The sequence below is a fragment of the Oreochromis aureus genome, linkage group 18 (genome assembly GCF_013358895.1).
Source record: "Oreochromis aureus strain Israel breed Guangdong linkage group 18, ZZ_aureus, whole genome shotgun sequence".
Taxonomy (NCBI): domain Eukaryota; kingdom Metazoa; phylum Chordata; class Actinopteri; order Cichliformes; family Cichlidae; genus Oreochromis; species Oreochromis aureus.
Genome location: NC_052959.1, coordinates 29,288,038 through 29,300,930, shown reverse-complemented (window position 1 = coordinate 29,300,930; position 12,893 = coordinate 29,288,038). Strand labels below are relative to the sequence as shown.

At 40.5% G+C, this 12,893-nt stretch overlaps 1 protein-coding gene across 4 annotated transcripts in view; it reads left to right on the top strand.

The window, feature by feature from the left end:
* The window catches only part of LOC116331632 (ATP-dependent 6-phosphofructokinase, platelet type-like), a 34,957-nt gene extending 22,570 nt beyond the window's left edge, over window positions 1-12,387 (top strand). For 2 of the 4 annotated variants that reach the window (XM_031754375.2, XM_031754374.2), the window contains exons 14-22: window positions 604-674; window positions 2,753-2,840; window positions 4,247-4,399; window positions 8,003-8,167; window positions 9,455-9,516; window positions 10,146-10,257; window positions 10,571-10,670; window positions 10,775-10,880; window positions 11,249-12,387. In XM_031754375.2, coding sequence (XP_031610235.2) covers window positions 604-674; window positions 2,753-2,840; window positions 4,247-4,399; window positions 8,003-8,167; window positions 9,455-9,516; window positions 10,146-10,257; window positions 10,571-10,670; window positions 10,775-10,880; window positions 11,249-11,405 — 1,014 coding nt within the window. In that variant the 3' untranslated portion in view covers window positions 11,406-12,387. Of the gene's footprint in view, window positions 1-603; window positions 675-2,752; window positions 2,841-4,246; window positions 4,400-6,286; window positions 6,440-8,002; window positions 8,168-9,454; window positions 9,517-10,145; window positions 10,258-10,570; window positions 10,671-10,774; window positions 10,881-11,248 lie in introns of all 4 variants that reach the window. The other 2 variants (XM_031754376.2, XM_031754373.2) reach the window with 1 other exon arrangement.
* Window positions 12,388-12,893: the final 506 nt, after the last annotated feature.

The following is a 12,893-nucleotide window of genomic DNA, read 5'->3' as shown; positions in this document are numbered from 1 at the left end:
GGGAAGTGGGCTGGGGCTGGTGTCTCATGATGTTCTTGACTTGTACTTGACATTGTAGTTCCTCTCAATGCTGTGGTCATCCCTGTTGCTTCTGCACCTTTTCCTACCACACGTTCCCATTTAAGTTCCATTAATGTATAATGCTTTAATACAGCGCTCGGTGAACAGCCAGACTTTTCAGCAGTGGCCTGCTGTGGCTTATCCTCCTCATGAAGGATGTTCATAATCATCAAGTGGAGCTCACAAGTTAGCAGTCATATATTTATACATTATAGAATATTTATTCACATGCCTGTGACTTTTTTAATGCTTTATATGAATGTTTTTCCCACTTAGTCCTTGTATGATTTTTAACCATGTGAAGAGTTTCTAACTTCTCCCAAGTACAATTAACATGAATGAAATTTCATTCACAGAAGCGGATGCATTTCAAAAGCAGAAACTCTATCTATGATAATTCAGATACTCACAAAATAATTTTCAAGGGAGTGTTTATCTGGTAGATGGCTTTTCTAATAGTCACAGTGAGCTCTGTGAACCTTTTCTACCATGCATTAATTTGTTTTGTTGCGATACAAACGAGTTGCCTTTCTCTTTCATCAGATTAAGGAGATCAAATGGGGAGATGTTGGTGGTTGGACTGGACAGGGTGGGTCACTGCTAGGGACAAAAAGGTAATCTGCTGCTTTATTATATACCTGTTATTATAAGCCTACATCTTTTTTAACCTTCCTCTTGTGTTGAGGTCGGCACTGACCCATTTTTAGGTTTTTATGCATAAAGGTGCCATTTAAACTTGTTTATTGCTTATTATCAAGGCTTTTTGACTTTGTCAGGAACCTCTATTTAAACAAAACAAAATGAAAACAAAATGAGAAAATGTTCTGGTGAAAATTATGACCATTGTATTGTTACGGTCGGTTTCAACCCTGTTATAATATAACATTGCAAAACAATAATTAGTGCCAAAACTGAAATCGTAAACACAATGTGAGTTCACTAACACTGTCAGAGAGAAGTTAGGGGCTTCTCTCTTTACCTTTATGCCTCCTTCCCTGAGTAAAAAGAAAGTGGTAACATCTGTGGGATTGCAGTACCTCCTGGTTTACTTGGCAGGCCAACTGCTGCAAGTGTCATCAAAATGACCCTGTGATTACCAGGTTTGCTGTGACAAGAATAAGTGACAACTTGATGGGTTTATGCCATTTTCACTAAAGAAACATCATTGCTGTGACAAATTTTCAAGGAAGAAAACTCCATGACTACATTTAGGATGATATTGACATGGAATACCTGGATGCCTATACTGGTGTTCTACTTGCTGGAGTGTACAAATCCAGCAATGAGACCACTGATGGTATGTGGGAAGCATCGACAGGCAGACATATTTTCCAGGCAAAAGTCAAAGGAATTTGCGAAGAAAAGCGTCTGGACTTCTTTAAGTTGCTTGAAGACGTTTCACCTCTCATCCGAGAAGCTTCTTCAATTCTAAGGTCAAATGGCCGAGAGTCCCAGATTTAAACCCAGTGAGAGTATCCCCCCAAAGAGGGACAAAGGACCCCCTGGTGATCCTCTAATCACATGCGCCAAGGTGTGAAAGCAGGTGTGGGACCTAATCAGCCAGGGTTTCGGGTGAGCTCATTGTGAAACCTGGCCCCACCTTGTCATGTGAATTCCTGAGATCAGATGGCCCAGGATGTGAGTGGGCGTTAAGGCGTCTGGGGAGGGAACTCAAAACTGGATTATAGATGACAGACAGTTGGTGTCGTAAACCACCGCCTCTGTTCAAAGATGGTCGCTCACAGTGGACATAGATGGCCTCTTTCACTCCTCTTTCAAACCATCTGTCCTCTCTGTCCAAAATGTGAAAAAACACATTTTCACATTAGAGGATCACCAGGGGGTCCTTTGTCCCTCTTTGGGGGGATACTCCCACTGGGTTTAAATCTGGGACTCTCGGCCATTTGACCTTAGAACTGAAGAAGCTTCTCGGATGAGAGGTGAAACGTCTTCAAGCAACTTAAAGAAGTCCAGACGCTTTTCTTTGCAAACTCCTTTGACTACGATGACCTGGATGACTGAGAACCTTCACAGACATATTCCAGGCAAAAATGTCACGCAGACCTTTTGAATGATATCAAGAGTCCTCAGATTTTACAACAGAGATCCTAGTGCAAACCTGACATGCTAGCTCCCATTAGGGATGTCTGGGAGAGATGGGTGGGGCTCTTTCCACCAATGTTCAACACAGAGGCACAGGTGACAGTAGATTAACATCTGGGCAGCCTTGATGTGTAATTCTGTGCATCGAATCGATAGAATTACACAGGAATGTTACTATAGTTAATAATATTGACATAAAAAATAATTTATTTTAGAGATATGTGGCGTTACGTTGCTACAATTTTTTTTCTAATCTCTTGAGTTTAATTTACTATAGTTTTGGAATGAAAATGAGAGGTATGCTGCAAAAAGAAAGAGCCTGAGGGCCACAGGAAAAATATTAAAACCCATCTTTTCATGGATAAGGAAGCCTAACAAGATAGCCAAAAGATTATAAACAATTTGAATGATAAACCACTGTTTTGAGGATAGTTTTTGGTTGATTTAAGACACAAAACTGCCCATTAACATAAAAGATAGTGACAGAAAGCTAACACAAGAGAAAGGTTAAATACTTTAACATTAAATGTACATGATAAAGTGTTATCACCTTTGCTTTTTTTATCACGAATCATTTTTTATGTGTCAGAACTCTTCCAGGAAAACATCTGGATAAGATTGCTGAGCAGATGAGGATTCATAACATCAATGCTCTGCTTGTGGTCGGAGGGTTTGAGGTATGTACAACCTCCTGGTTATTGCGAATTAAAGCATTTTGTTTGTAATCACATTTTATCAATATTGTATCTCTGAACATTTTTTATTATTTAGAAAAATACAATGAGGAAAAATCTTAAATTCAGCTATTGTTTCATTAAAAAAAGCTACTGATAATGTGAAAGCAGAGTTATTGTGTAATGTAAAAAAAATTGGCTAACCTTATTGTATCAGCATTATCAAGCACCGTCTCCCACCAGCATTTTACAATTGCCATGTGTTGTATTGCTCAGCATTTTCTGGTCCATTTGTTTCTCACCAATTTACCCTGTTTGACATTTTAAATTTGCAAAACACATTTTCTATATTAATATTTTTTCAAAATATAATGAAGACATATTTACATTTTTAAGGCTCTCTCCCTGTCTGTCCATGGGTCAGTATGAACTGTTGGCCAAGCTGCAAAGCCAGCATGTATATAGATAGATTTAATGATTTTCAGTACACTGAAATTGATGTTTATGGTATTTTGATGCTTTTTAAGCTCTTTATCCAATTGAGAGATTAAAAGAAGCCAGCCTAAAACTTTTATTTTAACAAAGAACTTTAACAATTCAACCATGTCATTACAAGAAAAAGTTTTTGACTTTGGTAGCTTGGCCAAAAATGAACGCTGTCTCTGTCTTTGTCCTGAGCTGCAACACTGACTTCCTGTGTGTGTCTCAGTGCCCGTCATGATTGGCCTGGCTCTCTCCCCTTGGCTTCTCCTAACAGTACACTCCTCACAGACGTTTCTTCATCCCATCGCTGACTTTTCATTTTCATACTCCATTTCTTGAGCTCCATCTCTCATCAGCAGATCCCTCCCACCTCAAAGCCGCCTCCTCCTTCACGCCCACCACAAGTTAACTTCTTGCTGATTCCTAAAGCAAACAGATTATTAGTTTGCATGTATCATAGTTATGATTGGCTAAAATTTTAGCTGTAATCAAATGTTATCCTAAGCCACTTTTAGTAATGCAGTGACTCTTTTTTACAGTAGTACCTAGCTCCTGCTGTAGCTGATGAAGAAAGTGAAACATCTTGCAGAAGTTTGTGAATAAAGTGAAACATTTGATTTCCATTCGACAAAATCAAAGCTGTGCAATGCTCAGTTTTTGGTGCTAGCCCATGAATCAGTTAGTGGACTATATTCCATTTTATAGTAGATAATATCTTCTTCTCGAGTGTAGTATGGATTTTGGACACACCTTTGCTATCTCCAGTAAGTTTCCAACTCTTCCTGTCATGTTTTTCCCCTCAAAACTCACCTGTGTCCTCTTGTCCACCGCACCTTTGAAGTCCTGGGAATTAGATCTCTTCACCTTTCCCCCACTTGTGTGTACGTACTCAATGACCACTAAGATGCTGGCTCTCACTGCTGCAGGCCTACGTGGGATTACTGGAACTCTCTGCTGCACGGGACAAATATGAGGAGTTCTGTGTGCCCATGGTTATGGTTCCTGCTACCGTCTCCAATAATATACCTGGTTCAGACCTCAGCATTGGTTCAGACACTGCTCTGAATGCCATTACTGACGTAAGTGTGGCTGGGCTAGAGAGAATGTGTGTGTGTGTGTGTGTTTGTAGACTTAACACACATGCACAGAGTTCGGGATTTGCTGATTGCCTGCTCGCATCCTTGCATTAACAAGGAGTAGGTAAAATTTAGTTAACAAGTCAAGACAGTTTAGATCTTTTTACAGGATCCATTTGTTTTCTAGTTTAAATTCAGAAATTGAAAATATATTATTATTATTGTTTCTTATTTAGTATAAATTGTCAAAAATTGGTTTTTAATCTTGTGCGTGGGCTTAGAGCTGCCATTAATTGAATCTTGTCAGCTTAGCAGTAGTAAAAAAAAAAAAAGCCAGATTAAAAAACAAATATTTGAAATTCTGACCTGCTCATTGGTTCACTCTGAAATGAAATCAGCTGTGCCTGGGTAAGATTTTTAACTTCAAGTTTTCACTTTGAAGGGCCGTAGTTTCACTAACTGAAACTCAGGTCACATGACAGAGACATTTTAAGAAGCACTCAGTGTTAGTGCTCTGTAATGTTTTGTGTAAACGCTGGCCTCCCGCTTAACAACCAAACTGGTGTTTTTGCAGAACTAAATGGAAAGTACAGGCCTACTGCTTTCACATAAACACAATCATAAGATAATAGAAACAAGACCTTACAGTTAGGACAGGCAATGCATACTATGCCAAATAACTCAGCTCAGTTTAGCTGATGCAGACATTAGACTGTTAATAATCAGCATGAAGTACAGCAGAAAACACTTGCTGCTGGATGCGGGCTGGTCAGCAGAGGTCCCAGGTAAGTGTAAGGGCATGCAGTAATGTGTTGTGGCATGCTCTTGGTGCGTGACCCTGGCGTGTTCATGCGGTCTTCTGTGTGTTTTGTAAAAGGCAGATAACTGGACAGCAGGAAGGTTCAATCTAACGGGAACACTGTTTGCACGTTCTTCTTGAAACGCAGTGCGTTTGGGAAGTAAGTTTGTTTGCTGCATAACTGATTGTGGTCTACATTGTAGTTCCTATTGTTCTTAGCTGATAAAGCCTTTCTTGTCTTCAGACAAAACAAAAAAAACCCAATAGAAATAAAAAAAAACTTCCTCTTTGCTTCTTGAACATAAAAGGAAACGTTGCCCGAGTCTCACCTCGCAAGCTTTATCTACTTGTCGCGTCGACACCCCTCTTCCTCATTCCATTTCCTCTCAGCCAATGAGAAGCCAAAGTCCCCCCAACTCCTGGAGAGAGCCAGCCAGTGGCACACAGTACAGGACACACACACAAACACACATGCACACACACGCAGAGCTGCATATTCATGGTCTCATTGGAGTTAAAGTTACTTCTTTATCTTGTATCCTTCCTTTTGAAATGCTAACCCTTAAAGTTGCAGCAGGTTATAATTTCAAACAAATTTGGGGTTTGTGAATATTGTACAGTGTATAGTAGACCATCTTTAAAGAATTATATGTCAGAAAATGGGAAATTAAAACTATTCAGAATTTCATGGTAACAAGCTTTTCCTGTCAGGATGAGAAGGAACACCTTAATGATTTCATGCTGATGATCTTCTGTGCAGTAAAGGGTTTATTTGTACATCACAGACACTCCTTTCCAACATAAAAACCTGACAGCTCAGACAAATATGGGCTGTGTTGTTTAAGAAAAAGCTGCTAGTATGAAACAGAAAAGTGCATTCAATGGTGTTTTATAAACTATCCATCCATCCACGGTGATATTGCAACTTGGCATTTGATTAGCAAACAGCTTTAGCTTTCATGATAATGAAGGATACAAGACAAGGGAGTCACTGGGCACCATGAAGCAGCCACTGAAGGACACACTGACATTTTTAGATGTGTAGTCTTCCCTCTAGTGGTCTAACTCCATATTACGGCTACCGCCATCAGGCCTTTGAGTCCATTCTGCAGCTGTATGTGGCCCGGGCTGACTACGAGGAGTTTTGCATCCCGATGTGCATATTGCCTGCCACCATTAGTAACAATGTGCCTGGCACTGACCTCAGTCTTGGAGCTGATACATCCCTCAACGCCATTGTGGAGGTAAGGGCCCAGCAAAGGAGATGAGGGGAGATATTAAGAGCTACAGGTATGCTGAAGTGTTACCGTTAATAAAAATTGGGTTTAAAAGTGTCAAAACTGTTGTTGTTCACACAAATCCTAAAATAAAGACAGCTTGATCAGCACACAGCAGATTTTTTTACGTGCATTAATATTGGTTTGTTGTATTTGAAATATGAGGATTTTATTATCTTTTGTTACCATCCAGGAGGATGCAGAGAATGTACTTTTATTATTTATTCAGCATGTACAAAAACAAGGCAAAGAGGGCAAAGAAAGTATAGCAAAGACTTGGTTAACTGGATCCAGTCCTGCAAGGTGCAGTCGTTTGAACTATGTACTCCAATTCATCTACTAAAACTTTAAGAGATGAATGAGTAAACAGAAGTAAAACCCGAGTGTGTCAGTGAGTACACTTTTTTCTTTCTGTGTGAATAGCTGAGATGGCACGATGCATGTCAGTGACTGTTCTTGTGTTTTACTGACTGTGTTGATTATTTCTGGCCTCCTGTGCATTTGGTACCAGATGGGTGAAGCCAACCAACAAGAATACAAGACAGGTTTAAAATATGAGTGTTTTTGAGAAGGTAAATAGGAAAAGACACTGCAGTGTCCCCATCTGGAAGCCTTCATTCATCTGATTAGAATAATGGGACGCACAGGTTGACTCTGGTGGCTCTAATGGCCAATTTACCAGTTCTTTACAGTCTCCTTTCTTCTTTATTTATTCTTGGGAAAAAAACCCTCTCAGTCCGCGACCATCTACATCAGGGGTGTCAAAATCATTTGCATACTGTCTAATTACACCTCAACTGGGCGAGGCCTGAAATAAAATCACAGCAGAATAAGTCTTTTGCTGCAAATGTTCTGTACATCCTGAAAATATTTGCATTTAATAAATCCTCCACTCCACAAAACTGATGATGAAGAAATAAGCAAATGTTCAGTCTCATGCCCTGGTCTGTCCACTTACAGCCAGTTTACTGCCACTTCAGAGATTATCTGCCAAATCAGATAAATTAGTTTCAGTGTGGTATGACAGGCTGTAAAATAAATGATGACTCACCACAATTCTGTGAAAGGTTCCAAGTTTCCCTGCTATCTCCACTCTTTACATAGTGGACTGCACTGGACCCTGTGACAGTCCTGTTTTGGCCCTTGTGCCATATGTTTGACACCCCTGTTCTATACGAGAAAACTAAAGAACCTATAAATGTAATTAAGATTACCTGACTCACAGTTACTGAGTCAACCTGTGCATCTCTAAGGACACTCAGCTATTTTATGTACTTTAAAGTAGAGCTGATGCAGATTTCTTTTCTTTTTAATTTAATTTTACAAAGTGATGACATATTTACCAATTCTCACCCACAATCAAAAAGCTCAGATGTTTCCACACAAATCCTTCTTATATTATCAGGATAAATAAAATATTCCTGTCAGCTCTACTTGGGTGTACAGTGTGTTTTGCTTTGCATGCTCTCCGCAGTGAACAGATTTTTATTGTTTAATGATTGTATAATGTTTTATGTGTGTGTGAATCAGACGTGTGACCGCATCAAACAGTCAGCTAGTGGCACCAAGCGGCGAGTCTTCATCATTGAGACAATGGGGGGCTACTGTGGCTACCTGGCCACCGTGGGTGGTCTGGCTGCAGGCGCCGACACCGTCTACATCTACGAGGAGCCATTTGACATCCGTGACCTTCAGGTTAGAGAGAAAAAGTCTGCATCCAACAGAAAATGCCTTCTTTTCATGTCTCCTCTCATCATCATAAAATACCAAGACCTTTTACTCTCTCGATGACTCTTATAGCCACGATCCCTGTCAAGTCCTTTTTGAATTCCAATTTATTTATTTTTGAATGTTTCATGACTGGATTTTATTGGTAACACCATTTATGAGGGCAACAGCATAAACTCAGGATTCAAACCGCTCCTAATCCTCCGTTTCACACGGCTTATTTATTTTCGGGCTCTGTATGATGTCAGTAAGGACAGATATTCCTAATATGTTCATCTCAGCCACACAACTGTGAGCACACAGAAGCGCCACCCACATAATGTTCAAGCTTTCTGTCTACGACTGGCAGCCAGTCAGAGGAAAGTTGGGTAAAAATGGCTTGTTTTGAAAAATCAGAGCATCCGTCCACTTTCTTCTTCTGTCACAGGGCTAACACAGACTTCCAGCCAACCCTGAACTGGATTATGAATCAACAGTTCAGAATAAGCGATATAGAGCTGGAAATGAGCCTAATACCTTTCACTACATTGCACATTTCCATCCTTAGCAGTAATGGAGCAGGGCCGATCGCAGTGCAGTGCAGAAGCTTCGTTAGTCAATCAGTGCCTCTGCCTGGATGTTTCAGGGCTGTGCAGGTGACCCAGATTATAGCAGTGCACATGAAGCAATTTATTAATAACCTCTGAGCTGCATCAGTCATTCAATGACAGACAGATCTCATCAACACAGATCAGGTCAGGGAGATTAGAGACGTCAGGACTATTGTTGTTTACAATGTTCCTGTTACATACACTTTTAATGTTAATTGTCTTTTTATTTATTTTGTCTGTGTGTTTTACTTAATTTTAATCTGATAATGTTGAGTTCTTTATGCTCTGTAAATTTTGTTAAACTAATTTTCTTTTTAAAAAGTCTGGGCGCAGTGCATACTTTAGTTTTTTAGAAGTCTGGCTTTGAATATGAACTATAACTAGTACGTGTCACAAAGAATTTCAACCATAAAAATGCATGAAAAGGTAAAAAAACCCCACTTTTTCAGTGATCACAATGAGTAGCAGTAAAAAGTGCATGTGTTTGGTGTCGTAAACCTGCATTTCTGATGCATTAACCCTCTTGGGCTCACCAGCTGGGTAAAAGACAAGATATGGCGCCCCTTGGTGGTGTAAATGTTACCTGCAGCTCTTCATTCTGCAATGAGAGATTGAAGAGTGAGAGTTGCTGTTGCAGGTTTAATGTAAGAGACTGTGTTTTCAGGCCAACGTGGAGCATCTGACGGAGAAGATGAAGACGAGCATCCAGAGGGGACTGGTGCTCAGGTGAGGCTCAACACTTTCATTCTTTAAAGTTACATTTAGATGCATTACCTTACAGAAGCCTGTGGGATTTGTTGTATGGACCTGTCTGTACGTGTGCGATGAACAAAAAATGCAAAATGCTCTATTTTTAAATGTCATCCTGCAGTGCGTTTTTTGTAAATAAGTCTTTCTCAATTATGTATATAAAACCATTTTGGCAAATAAAAGATTTTTGATTAACCTTACACTTTATTTCATGTCCTCTATTGAGGTTATTTTAGTCCACTGCACCACCATGCTGATGGAAATTGCTCCCAGCAGGACGGAGGTCTGTGGAAATAGGACAAACGTTGTATTTTGAACAGAGTGCAGGTGACATTGTGTGCCTGCATAATTTCATTATTTTAAGATGCCCTCAAACATCGTGGTGCATCACAGCATCTCTGTGCATGGATGCAGTGAAAAGCAGAGCCTGGATAAAGGGTACATGAACGCTGATGTGTGGAGACTTAGCAGCCTGGTGACTCTGTGTCCTCTGTTAGTTGATAAATGGGTTCAGGCATTATTTAGAGCATCTTCTTTTAAGGTAGCGCTTGCTATTTGGTGAAGCGATCCCTTAACCGGCCTGTTGCCCTTGTGCTGTGTTTTAGAAATGAGAACTGCAACGAGAACTTCACCACAGATTTCATCTACCAGCTTTACTCTGAGGAAGGGCGAGGAGTGTTCGACTGCAGGAAGAACATCCTCGGTCATATGCAGCAGGTTGGCCACGTGCACAAATAAATGAATGCGATGCTGTGCTTGATATGTTTATCAGCAATGATGACAATGAGTCTGTGATGCAAGGAGCCAAATCCACAAAATAGCTGCTATCCTTTATCCATCCATCCTGTCTATCTGGGAAATATTGCAGACATTACTGTGTAGAGTTATGTTGCTGATTGTAAGTGATCAAAAAATTTGAGTTATATTATAACAGAAAAGTACACTTAACATTATTTTAGATACTAGACTTGTGATATTTTATATGTAATGTCCTTATTTTGAATAAATATGACTTTTTTTTCCTCATCAGGGAGGAGCTCCATCTCCCTTTGACAGAAACTTTGGTACCAAAATTGCAGCCAAAGCCATGCAGTGGATCACCCGGACACTCAAGGAGTCCTACAAAGGAGGCAAGCACATAAATGTGACACTTGATTCCAGCGAGGATGCAGAACATTTAGGTGTGAAATTGCTTTGCCTCAGTTACAAAAGCTGATGCTTCTCTTCATTGCAGGGAGAGTGTTTGCTAACTCGGAGGAGACCGCATGCCTGCTGGGGATGCGTCGCAGAACTCTGGTCTTTCAGCCTGTGGTGCAGCTCCGGGACGAGACAGACTTTGTGTAAGAAGATTGTTTAATATCTGTAGCAGTGCAGCTCACAACCCTGCATTTGTTTAAAATGAGACAAGCTGAGCTTACTTACTCTGTGTGAGAGGCAAATATTTAAGAGGACCATTTGCAGGTCTTTAACCTAGTTAAAAACAAAAAGTACTGCTAATGCATCTGAAGCAGATTATTAAGAACAATCCTGGAAAATATTCTGTCCCAAATCCTCTGAAATTCTATAAAGTGCATGATGTGCAAGACATTAAATTAGCAGTTAAAGAAGCAGGCCTTTTGTTTTAATCTTGCTTAAAGATCTCTGTGTTTAATCTGTGGTGAAGAAAAAGATGAGGTGTAAAGAACATTCGTCTATTCTCTACTTTCAGTCACAGGATCCCTAAGGAGCAGTGGTGGCTAAAGCTCCGTCCTCTAATGAAAATCCTGGCCAAGTATAAGACAAGCTATGACGTGTCCGACTCCGGGCAGCTGGAACACGTGACGCGGGTCCGACCCAAAGACAGCAACACCTCGACGGCCATCTGAACCGCCTCACTTCCACACGCAGAGCTTCACTCCAACAGGACAACAGCTTCACAAAACAGTGACAGCTACTCACTCACTGACTGATCAGCTGCTGAGTGACTGCAAATATGTTAAGGTAGATTATAAAAGATAGGTTATTTTAAAAGATCTATTGAATGGTAAAGTCACGGCACTTTTCAGAGGGGATTCTATATTTTGGGTCATTGGATTTGAGATTATATTAAGTAGTATGAACTTCCTAGCAGCGCTAATATTTTATTTTATAGATCCCTAAAAGTATTATATAGGTAAACACACATTATATATATGGACCCTGTTCATTATGTACTGTATAAGTAATTTAGATTTTATCCCCTAAAGAGTAGCTATATCTAATTTTATTACTTGAAGATATGCAGCTGAGCAAATGGTGTGTAAACACAGCTTGGCTGAAATCCGGCTTTTGTCACCTTTACCTTGTACTGCACTTTGAGCCCCATATTTAATACGACCCCCTAAAGCTGCTTATACAGAGAGAATATATTTCACGAGGGTCACATGCTTTCAGTGTCGCACCTCAAAGTGTTGACCAGGTTGATTATAAAATGTTGAAAACTTGAAGGATGTTTTTTTCTGGGGTTTAGGGACAAGCTGGCTGTGTGTCCTGTCACCTGCTAATTGTGTGTGTGTTGTGTTGTTGCCTTTGCTCTTTGTATCCACCCTGGGCGTTGTGTCTGGCATCTTGTAGTGGTCCAATTGGCTGTTGCTGTAGCTCCTCAGTGAGAAGGAGAGTGTCTGAGACTACACAACATTTATGTGCTGGCAGTGTGACGTGTTCTTTCACAGAGTAATAAAGCATTTATTGTGTGGAAACTGTAACTGCTTTGTGTTATTGTACCTCGCTTTTATGTGGTTGGCTCTTTGTATTTGTTTGATGGGAGGAGCCAGAGATGTTGATTGTTGGATTGAGTCACAAATTAAACTGTAATGTTGTGCAACTTCACACAGACACCAGTATAACGATCGTGGCTCAAGAGTTGTAATCGCCTTGTAATCGGAAGGTTGCCGGTTCGAGCCCCGACTTGGACAGTCTCGGTCGCTGTGTCCTTGGGCAAGACACTTCACCCGTTGCCACCTACTGGTGGTGGTCAGAGGGCCCGGTGGCGCCAGTGTTCGGCAGCCTCGCCTCTGTCAGTGCGCCCCAGGGTGGCTGTGGCTACAATGTAGCTTGCCATCACCAGTGTGTGAATGGGTGGATGACTGGATATGTAAAGCGCTTTGGGGTCCTTAGGGATTGTTAAAGCGCTATATAAATACAGGCCATTTACCATAACTTCTATCCATTCATTTAGACAGGGGCTTCAAAATATCTGCAGCCATCTTGGTAAAGCAGTAACTAGCAGAACCATGAGATTTACTTTGGTTTAAGTACTCTCTGACAGGAAGTAATTCTGTAAAAAACAGTAAATTACCAGGACAACAGGGACACTGATTGTGGAAAGAGACATT